Source organism: Hyaena hyaena, unplaced genomic scaffold (genome assembly GCF_003009895.1).
Source record: "Hyaena hyaena isolate Hyena2069 unplaced genomic scaffold, ASM300989v1 scaffold_2431, whole genome shotgun sequence".
NCBI classification, from domain to species: Eukaryota; Metazoa; Chordata; class Mammalia; order Carnivora; family Hyaenidae; genus Hyaena; species Hyaena hyaena.
Window position 1 is genome coordinate 20743 of NW_024083064.1, and position 11797 is coordinate 32539.

Genomic DNA, 11797 nt, shown 5'->3' on the forward strand with positions numbered 1-11797 from the left:
ACACACACCCTCACATACGCGCGTACACACACCCTCACACACACACACACACACCCTCACATACACACACCCTCAAACACACACACCCTCACATACACACACACACCCTCACACACACACACACACACACACACACAGATTTATGTGCAATACTGTAGCTCCATTTACAAGAGTCACAAGTTAACTTGAATTCCCAGTGAGAAAGCAAAAAAATAACTAAATGATGTTGTATGATGGATTATTATACATTTACCAAAGAATTCAGATCATTAAAAACATGGAAAATTAATCAGAAAGTGTTGTTGAAGTGGGGGGCTGGCTCTCTGGCTCAGTCTTGATCTTGGGGTCCTGAGTTGAAGCCCCACATCGGGTGTAAAGATTATTTAAATAAATAACAACTTAAAAAAAGAAAGTGTTGTTGAAGTAGTATGCATGTCAGGACCATACTGAAATTGTTAGCTTATACCTTCACATGGTTCCAAATCAAATCACCACTTTTAATGTATACAAATACTAATTTACATATAAAAATTAATATATGCACACAGATCTAATTTTCTTCCTTCTAACACACAGGCAGAACACAACATACATTATCTGCACTTCTCATTTATACATCCTTGGGCCCGTTCTATGTCAGCAGAGAAGGACCCTTGGAAAATGGTGTGGTATTTCACCAGTGAATGTTTACTTTATAAGATACTTTCTAAGATACTTTCTAAGATCAGTTCCCTGTGATCCACCAATGGATTATTTCCTATCATTTGCTATTTTAAAATACACTGAAATTGGGGCTCCTGGGTGGCTCTGTTGGTTGAGCGTCCGACTTCAGCTCAGGTCATAATCTTGTGGTTCGTGGGTTTGAGCCCCATGTCGGGCTTTGTGCTGACAGCTCAGAGCCTGGAGCCTGCTTAGGATTCTCTCTGTGTCTGTCTCTCTCTCAAAAATAAATAATAAAAAATTTAAAATATGCTGAAATTATAATATTGTTTATGTCAATTTTGGACATGCATACTGGTCATTTTGATAGTTTCTGATGACTTACTCCGAGTAGTACCACAATGTAGGCAAATGTCAGGGCAGCGCTGTCAAACATCAGAATTTTGCTAATCTGACAGGTGAAAAATAACATTGCATCAGGGTTTACTTTGTTTTTCTCTCATGAGTATAACCATATTTTCATATATTGAGTTTACTTACATTTCTTTTTTTGTGCACTATTTGCCCAGTCCTTCGACTATGATTTTTACTGAGTAATAACACTAAGAAATATGACACTCACTTATGTTTGTGTGTTTATTTCTACAAACATGGATGTAAAACAAAATGTTCAATGTATGTGAGTGAAGAAATAAGTGATGTTTATTTTTTCCTTTTCTAGTGAATCCTTTTAAAGTAAAAGTTTTGACATCTTAGAATAAAACAGTGTCTCATTTAAAATTGGGAAGGATTTTTTATTTACAATCAGTTTCAGTTTCTGTGACACAGAAGCTTTTAGAAACCAATTAGAGGATCTCAAATGGAAACAATATAAGACCCACCAGATATAAGAAGGAAGAAATTTAATTCCCATCTACCCCTTGATTTTCAAGAATTTGATCAGAACGCTTCAGAAACCTGGGCCCCTACTGAAAGATCTGGAAGTGTTTCTGCTTGTGAAAAGCACAGAGCAAAGAGGGGGAACTAGCAAATGACCGGAAGCCGTGTGGGCTGAGGTCAGTGCTGGGCCCTCCTGGCCAGTGTCTCCTGGGACTTCCAGCTCCTCATCCCCTTCCTTCCCCAACCCGACCTGGGCTGCCCTGGACAGGCAGGTGCAGAGAGGGGGAGGGCGGTGTGGCAGGGGACAGTGTGGGGGCAGGAAGGCACTGGTGCGGTGGTGGTGTTTTATTTTCTCAGGCTTTTCTCGTCTCTGTGCTCTGTCAAAGCAATGTGGTTGATTCGTGGAAAATGCTTGAAGTCGAACCGGCCCCTACTGGCTGGGGCTGTGCAAATGGTAGTAGGTTTTTTAAGATAAAATAAGGGCAGTTAAACCACAGCCAACTTTGCTCACTTCCAAAAGGCCACAGCTAATGGGGTAGAAAATATCCGTCTGCACACCATAGAATTGCTGTCAAACATTCCCCTAGGCTGTGGGTGGGGGGTTCCCCTATTTTATACCAAGTTCATTCCAGGTAGCTGCTTCATGAGTCGGGAATTCTATGACCAAGACTGTTGAGATGCTGCTCCTTCAGTGGCACAGTAGATTAAGTATCGGACTCTTGACCTCACTCAGGTCATGATCTCAATCTTTGCGAGTTCAAGCCCTGCATCAGGCTGGGTGCTGATGGTGTGGAGCCTGCTTGGTATTCTCTCTCTCTCTCTCTCTCTCAAAATAAATAAATAGACTTAAATCTTTTTTAATCTTAAGACCTCCAGAGATTCATGCGTGTAACTGCTAAGAGATTAGGTTAACAAAAGTGTAATTGTAAAATAAAGTTTTACTTTATTTCTGGTAGGACGAAGACCTTTGCTTATGGTAACCTATCAAAGTGGGTGTCCCTTCTGTACTACTAAAACTTTGTATCCAGACTAGGCATTATTATCTACTGCTCTTCTTCCTCAGCTCATTGCTAAGCAGTTGGCATATATTTTTCAACTACAAATAACTGAGCTTTGGCACAAATAATCTAATCTACCTATTTTAAAAAATCCAACGGAAAACATAAATTACCTTCAACAAATGGTGTTTAGAAAACTGGACAGCACCATGCCAATGAATGAAACTGGACCACTTTATTACACCATAATCAAAATAAAATCAAAAATAAAATCAAAATGGATGAAAGACCTAAAGGTGAGACAGGAAACCATCAAATCTTAGAGAACACAGGCAGTTACTTCTTTGACATCAGATACTGCTTTGACATAGCAACTTCTTACTAGATATGTCTTCCGAGGCAAGAAAAGCAAAAATAAATTATTGGGACTTAAACAAAATAAAAGACTTCTGCAGAATGAAGGAAACAATCAACAAAACTGAAAGACAACCTTTGGCATGGGAGAAACTATATGCAAATGACATATCTGATAAAGGGTTAGTATTCAAAATACATAAAGAACTTTTAAAACTGAACACCCCAAAATATTTCAGTTAAAAATTGAATAGAAAACATGAATAGACATTTTTCCAGAGAAGACATCCAGATGTCTAACAGACACATGAAAAGATGCTCAACATCACTCATCACAGGGAAATATAAATCATAACCACAATGAGATACAACCTCACACCTGTCAGAATGGCTGAAATGAACAACACAGGAAACAACAGGTGTTGGTGAGGATGCAGAGAAAAGGAAACCCTTGAGGCGCCTGGGTGGCTCAGTCGGTTAAGCATCTGACTTTGGCTCAGGTCATGATCTCATGGTTCATGGGTTCGAGCCCCGTGTCGGGCTCTGTGCTGACAGCTAGCTCAGAGCCTGGAGCCTGTTTCAGGATTCTATATCTCCCTCTCTCTCTGGCCCTCCCCTACTCACGCTCTCTATCTCTCTCTCAAAAATAAATAAAAAGACATTAAAAATTTAAAAGAAAGGGAAACCCTCTTACAGTGTTGGTGGGAATGCAAACCGGTGCAGTTACTCTGGAGAATAGTGTGGAGGTTCCTCAAAAAAATTAAAAATAGAACTACCTTATGATCCAGCAATTACACTACTAGGTATTTACCCAAAGGATATGAAAATACTGATTTGAAGGGATACGTGTACCCTGATGTTTATCAACAATAGCCAGATCATATAAAAAGTCCAAAGGTCCATCAACTGAGGAATGGATAAAGAAGATGTGGTATGTATCAACAATGGAACACTTCTCAGCTATAAAAAAGAATGAAATTTTGTCATTCACAAGAAACTGGATGGGGCCAAAGAGTATTATGCCAAGTGCAATAAGTCAGTCAGAGAAAAACAAATACAATAGGATTTCACTCATATGTGGAACTTAAGAAACAAAACTGAGGAACATAGAGGAAAAAAAGAAGAGAGAAGGGCAAACTGGAAAACAGACTATAGAGAGCAAATGGTGGGTGAGTGGTGGGCAGGTGGGCGGAGGGATGGGTTGAATAGGTGATGAAGACTAAGGAGGGCACTTGTGATGAGCACTGAGTGTTGTATGTAAGTGATGACACACTAATTCTACACCTGAAACTAATATTACACTGCCTGGCAACTAACTGGAATTTAAATTAAAAAATTGGAGAAAGAAAAAATTAAAGTATGACAACCATAAATTAACAAATAGAGATCTAAAAAAGGAGACAGAAATTACAAAAAAGAAAAGAACAGATATTTAAAAAAATCTGAAATAGAAAAGCATTACAGTCAAAGTAAAATATTCACTAGGGGGCTTTAAAAGAATAATCCTGTGGGCAGAAGAAACCATCTCAATACAAGGGAACTTCTTCAACCTGATAAATGGTATCTGTGAAAACCCAGCGCTGACATCATACTTAATGTTGAAAGACTGAATGCTTTTCCCCAAAGACGAGGGACAAGAAAAAGATGTCTGCTCTTGACACTTCTATTCAACATGGTGTTAAAAAGGTAAAGTGCAAGTAGGAAAAAGGTAAAGATATCTAAGAGACTGCAAAGGAGAAGTTAAAAAGTCTTTATCCACAGATGACATGCTTCTGTACATGGATAATTCCCTAGAATCTACCTGCACGCGCACCCGCACACACACACACACACACACACACACACACACTCACAAAACTAGAACTAATCAGCAAGGTTAGCATTGTCACAAGGTACACATTCAATGTAAAAAAAATCACTATACACTAGCATGAAAAACTTGAAAATGAAATTAAAGAAACAGTTCCATTTACAATAGACCCAAAAAGAAGAAACCATTTAGGAATTAATTTAACAAAGTTAATTAGCAAAATTAATTTTGCTAATTTTGTTAATTAATTAACAAAAGAAGAGCAACACTCCTATGCTAACAAATTACAAAACAATGCACATAACAATTAAAGAATATCTAAATAAATGGAGAGAGGGCCCTTGTTCATGGATTAGGAGATTCAAAACTGTTAAGATGGCAATTCTTTCCAAATTCATTAAAGCATCTGAGAACAAATTAACAGGCTCGACCTAAAATTACATCAAACCCAACAGACCTAGAATAGCCAAAATCATTTTGGAAAAATAAAATAAAACACAGTTGGAGGAGTTATATGGTCACTCTACAGAAGCAGTGGGGGGGGGAAGGGCACACCCAAAATTTGACTTGGATGTTGAGACTGATGAAGCCGCACACACAGAGGGTGTGAACAGGTTTATTACTGACACAGTTGGGACCGCAGCAGGGACCTTTCAAGCACGGCCTTACAGCACCTGATTTCAGAGAAGAATTAAGCTATGTAATTAAATTACATAATTAAGCCAGCGTGGCCCTGGTGCAGAGAGCATACAGGTCACTGGAACGGAACTGAGTCCAGAAATAAACCCTGACACGGTACAGCAGCTTTGGAGAACCCTTGGGCAATAACTTAAAAAGTCAAACAGAAACTTGCCCAAACACCCAGCGAATCCTCTGTGAGGAATCTAAGAAAAAAAAAAAATGTATGTTCCCACAAGGACATGTAAGTAAATGTTCATATCAGGATTATTCATAATAGCCAATAACTGGCAACAATTCAAATGTCCATCCATTGATGAATGAAAAAAACAATATATATGCATAAAATAGAATAGTATTGGTCCAAATAAATGAAGAGACTACTTATCCATGTTATAACACGAATGAGGCTCAAGAATGTTAGACTAAGTAAAAGAAGCCACATGCAAAAAACTACATATTCTGTGATCATATTTATAGTAATTACCCAAAAAGGACAAATTTTCAAGACAGAAAGCAGAGCAGTGGTTTATCCAGCACTACAAGCAGGAGCGAGGACTAACTGCAAATAAGGAAACATTTTGGGAAGAAAAAAGTGCTCTACAGTTATATTGTGATGCCGGTTTAAAAAGCATAAAGTTACTAAATATCATGCAATTGTACACAATGGATGAAATTAATGCTGTGCAAATTGTACTTCACTAAAACTGTTTGCAGATATTTTTTCAAATCAAGCTTAGGTAATATCCTCCACTATGATGTTTTAATACTTTTCAAAGATTGAATTAAAAAGAAGAAAACTTGTGTTTCAAATCTATAGACTATACATAGAGTCACTATGTAATTGATCATGTAAGCAAGAACGCTTCTGAGAGATGAGGGGCGCCTGGGTGGTTCACTTGGTTAAGGGTCTGATTCTTGATTTCCGCTCAAGTCATGATCTCAGGGCTTGTGAGGTTGAGCTCAGTGTCAGGCTCTGCACTGAAAGTGTGGAGCCTGATTGGAATTCTCTCTCTCTCAGCTATATTTATATTTATATTTATTTATATTTAGTATGTTAATACTAATATTCAAGCCATTCCATAGGAAGGAAAAATACTAACCTTTTAATTTTTGGTGACTCAGACGTCTTCCTTTCTCCCTCCTCATCCCTTCCTTCCACAGTTAGAAATCTACTAAGTGCCGGCACCGCCCCGCCCTGGGGGCTGGAGAAGCAAAGTCAAGAGCAGGAGACCACAGCCCACATGCCCTCTTGTGCCCCAGGCGCCAGTCAGCGCTGTGTCAGCCCCAGGGCAGCCGAAGCACAGACCCCTGGCCCAGTGAGCAAGCCCTGCTTTAGAGGGGGGTCTTCTTTTCTGGGCACATTCATTCCAATAATAGGTTTAATTTTAATACCTTCCCAACTTGCATGTTCATACGATGAAAATATAATCCAATAGCTTAAGTCACATTGAGCCCTCCTTCTCTGCCTACTACTTACCTGCATTTTGTCTTGAACAAAGCAGCTACCTGAACACCCGGAGGTGTTCCAGATCAGCTCCAGTCCAATGAGCGGGTCATGCTCCCAGGACCACTAGGTGGGGTAAGAGTCACAGGCAGGAAGCCGGATTCAGCTCTGGAAAGCCTGATGGATGTCTGCGGTGTAACTACGCCCACACTACAATCCTGCTGCTCTGAACTTCTAATTAAGTAAATACATTAGTCGTAAGAACTGTTTCTAGGGTTGAAAAAATAAAAGCTGTGCAAAAGCATGAACTAAAATGTGAACTTCCTTTTTTTCCAAAAGAGCAAGTCCTATGAAGTACCAAATATCTCCCGAAATAACCCTTGCAATGAGGTAATCAGAAGTTTGATAATTCTTTGACTTTCTGCTGGCTGAGAAATGAATTTCTGCGAATTCACATCTGTAGTTCATTTGACCCTATGCTTTCCCGATTTAACCTGCTTTTATATCAAATGTGAATAGCCCAGAATATCAAGTTACTTTGAGTTCCACTGATTTGTTAGGTCACATTGTTGTGCCTTTGAGCAGTCACATGACTTTTTCTGTCTGGAATCTGTTTTACTAGTTGTGTGTGTGTGTGTGTGTGTGTGTGTGTGTGTGTTTCAAATAGTTACTAAGCTCAATGCTGGGAGTAAAATAACAGTCTCTGACTCAAGTTCCTTTCCTATGGTAGAAACAGGCCAGGTCAGTGCTGAAGGCAGCACAGAGGGCAGGTGGGGAGACCTCCTAGGAAGCGCAGAGAATGTTCTCCCAGGAGCCAGGGAGTGCACGTGCAGTGGGAGAGCCTTCTCTCCTGTGTGTGGAGAGCAGGGCTGCAGAGAGACAGTGTGACAAATAGAAAGGTCAAGATGCACAATGGCCTGATGGCTCCTGGGAGACGGTACCGGGAGGCTGGACGACGGGGTAAGTGAGGAGGTCAGAACGGTGCTTTCTGCCAGGCTCAGGGCCCGGGACTTCCTTAAACCCTTCTGCCACTGGGGGCTTCTGGGCAGGAGAGGGGTGATCGATGCTGCGTTTCCGTTAATGCTGAGAGGCTGCACGCGGATCAGCTGTGAGCGTGGACTCCAGCACTGAGCCGGGGTTCAAGTCCCAGCTCCTCCTCCTCCTCCTCCAGTGACCTCGCACAGATTACTTCCCTCCCTGTGCCTCAACCTGCCTCTCTGCGAACCAGGGATAACGAGACTCCCGCCTCCCAGTGTGGTTTGAGGGACACGTACAACGATGCAACTGTTGTGTTTAACACGGCGCCCTGGTGGGGCAGGGAGAGGGTGGCCGAGGCAGGGAGGCTGGGGGCTGCTGCAGACACCGGAGCAGGAAGTGATGACTGGAAGGTGGAGAAGACAGGACGCGGTACAGTGACTGAGACAAAGGAGGCAGCGACACGGAGGATGGAAATGACCGGTGAGGGACGGGACGGGAGCCCTGAGAGAGGGCCGAGTCCCAGGGAGGCTCCGGCTTCTGTCACGGGCGGCAGCACACAGACACCTGCTCCCTCAGACCCGGGGCTCCCGGAGGAAGGTCAGGTTTGGGGTGACACGTACCAAGAGCCTCAGCCCCTCCCCCTTGTCTGCCTGTCTTCTGAGATGCAGACCGCCGGTCACAGGGTCTGTGTCCCTGGGTTCCGTTTATTTTACACTCTGTGTCCCCTCACTGCTCCCACATCGAGACCACGTCTCAGTGATCTCCGTGTCCTAAACGTCTGCTGTGTGAGATGTCTGCTCAGGCTTCTGAGAGTAGAGCGGGGGGAGGAGAGAGAGGGAGGGCTGGGCTGTTGAAGGATGGATGAAAATGCAGATAATCACATTTTTTTTACCTGCTTCAGATTCCGGAGGAGAATAAAACTGACCATCAGAAAGACCTCCAGGTATGAGCGCCGCCCTCTCTGAAGCATCCTGAACTATCAGGAGTCCTAGAAGAGAAGAAATCAGAGGCTGGGAGTGATGTCACAATGCTGGTAGCTTCCTGGCGAGGTCAGGCACAATAAAATGGTGTCATTGCTACACTGAAAAAAACAAAAATCAACGAGTCTTGCGAAAAGAAATCCTTTCAAAAACTAAGTCTTGTTTTTAAGCTATGAACCAGTGCTGATCATGGCAGCTGGTTGAGAAAACTGCCTGCGACTCAGGGCTTTCTTTAATTCACTATCTATGGCATCCTTCCCTGGAGAGCACCTTCCTCGCTGCAGAAATCACAATCATAACCAAAGCACAAAGCAAAGCAACCTGACAGGTCATACAAATGGTCTACAGGATTCCCTTTGCTGGGGAAATATGAAATGTAAGGCACAGGAAGTGGAGAGCCTTTTACATGTGTAGAAAGTGCCAGTAAGATGGGGAAGAAAAATTTATTATTTAAAAAGGTCCCCACAGAAAAGGGAAATTTAAAAAGCACAGAAAAGGGGAGGATCTGACGTGGAAACTCAGAACAGGCGCCCGTGAGCACAGGGACCATCGGCGGTGAGTCCTGTGCGGAGCTGAGTTAACACGAGAGAAGCTGGAGGCAGCCGTGGCCGAATCACAGGTGCAGGTGTGAGCTCACTCCCTGCTTGTGACTGTGAAGGTACCTGCTGCCTATGTTTCCACTGACGTGAATTCTGCTTTATTCGTGCCTTTGAACGTGGTGGGATCCGTACACATTCAAGCCTCAGTTACATTAGCAGTGGATATGCTTTCAACCAAGTTCAATTTCATGTTCAAGTACAAAAGTAACTTCCATTCCCTGCCCCACAACAGGTTTTCACATAAGCACTGAGGGCACCCGGCAGAAGACTTATCTAGATCTGATGCACACGTTTAAAATGCACTCTTGAATACTAACTCTGTTCTTACAGAGTTCTACTCTGTAAATGAGATAACTCAAAATAAATCCATTTACAAGTTCCTTTATTCTCATTGTCCCTTGAGGTTATAATCATACTTGACTGTCTCTAGGACAGAAGACCTCATTTTTCCTATTTTGCAGGAAAACCCGAGCCAGATGCATGACAGAGCATAACACAGCATGTGCAGTCATGACCTGGGTCTCCGCACTGAGCTTCGCTCGTGTCGGCAGATGTGGCCCGTGGGCTCCCACCCGGGCCATCCTGCCCAGACCTGCAGCCCAGAACTGGGTCACGCAGCTCAGCGCATCTCTGGGCCTCCCTGGTCGGTAGCCATGAGTCCACGCAGGAGCTGACAGCCCCAGAGGGCTCATGACGGCACAGTGCTGGGAGCCCCCCCACTACTCACAGGAGGGGGGACCCTGAGCTGGCTGCCCACCTGTCTGGCTGCTGTCTTCCCTCCCTCTTCCCTGTGGTCGTCACTCAGCCGCCACTCGGCCCTCCAGGCGCCCACCTGTGCTACTCGTGGCCCCTTCAAGGCCACCGCCTGCTGTAAGGTAGCGACGTGAGACTGCAGGGTTGTGGACTCTTAACACTTGCTGTCTCCGCTCGGCCTAACGCGTCTGCCACCTCTGTCCCTAAGGAACAGCTGTGTTCAGATGCACACAGTGCTTGGTGCCCTGGGGCCGTGGTCACTGGGGACGGGGAGCGCTGGCTGCTCCTGCCGTCGGCCGTCCTTCTCGCCACTGCTCACACCTTCTTCTGGGGAAGCCCGGCCTCACGGCCCCAGAGACGAGCCACGGGCTCGCCCCGTCGCGTCCTGGCCTCCGCCCTGCTCTGGGTCTCGGCTGGGCCCCCTGAGCCCTGAGCAGCGGAGACCCGAGACCCGCCGACCCCACCCTGTGGGGCTCCCTTCTGATCTGACTTCCGGGCTCTTCCTTCTAGCTCGGTCCCCGCCCGTCTCGGGAGCCTGACCGGGGAGACACTTACTGTTTTCCTCTTCTGCCTCTTGAGGTAACACTTTGAAATCCAGGAACCACGTCTCAATCCAGGCAAGGAGGAACGAAATGATGGGCAGCACGTAGCCGAAAGCCCCTTGAGAGAAAAGCTGGGGGAACAGAAGTGACCAGGAGAGGGAAAGGCAGTTACCAGGGGCTCACACCGGAGAACGGGGCTTTGCCGGTGTAGACGGTACCTGTACACAAAACTGGGAGCCTGTACCTTTGAGAGGATCACCTTTGCGAGTAAAAAGGCACTGGTCACTGCTGTCGTCAACTGAAAGACACATAACCCGCACCATTCGAGTTAGACATTTTACGCTGGGAAGACCCCTCCTCGCAAAACAGACCCCGTCTGTGCCAGAAGCACCAAATGCCTTTATTGAAAACAAAGGGATTTATAAAAAGATCATTATTTGCATTTAAAGCAACAGGTCAATGAGGACAAAATTAATCCCTGAATCCCAAACATTCAAGCAGGTCATGTGGACACAGTCTTCCAGAGCCTGGCTGACTTGAAGTTCTTGTGCTCTTTCTGAGCTAGGCAATCCCAAGTCAGTCACTTAACCCACCAGGCCTCTGTCACATCTGCAGAATGGGATGACCAACACCTACTTGCAAGGACGGAATCGATATGTACAATATCTGACATTCAATAAAGTGTGCTTATTAGTATTTAATGGATCAATGATTTCTGTTATGAACTTTGTTTTTCATTTTAGATAGATGGAGAGGGAGAGAATGAGAGAGAGAGAGAATTTTAAGCAGGCTCTATGCTCAATGCAGAGCCCAACCCGGCCTCGATTCTACAACCCTGGGATCACGACCATAGCCAAAAACAAGAGTCAGATGCTCAACCGACTGAGCCACCCTGGTACCCCTGTTATGACCTTTTTAAAATACAGTCTTTCACAAAGGACAAACAACTGTTAATTCACAAATGCTAGAAGAATCTGGACTCCTGCCCCCTAACTGGTGCCCTTGACCAGAAACAGTATATCCCAGCCAGCCGGTCTCCAAGGACCAGGAATCTGCACTAATATCTGTTTTCTAAACCAGCTCAGATATGGAATCCCGGCGGTCAACCTGAGCCAAATA

The 11797-nt window shown here is 44.2% G+C and overlaps 1 protein-coding gene across 1 annotated transcript; it reads right to left on the reverse strand.

Annotated features, from left to right (window-relative positions):
- Positions 1-8512: 8512 nt before the first annotated feature.
- On the reverse strand, positions 8513-11000 carry LOC120227509 (STARD3 N-terminal-like protein; the record flags this gene model as incomplete). Its single annotated transcript, XM_039225610.1, has 3 exons — positions 8513-8792; positions 10692-10809; positions 10923-11000. Coding segments are annotated over 3 exons (414 nt in total), but the record flags the coding sequence as incomplete, so codon positions are not given.
- Positions 11001-11797: the final 797 nt, after the last annotated feature.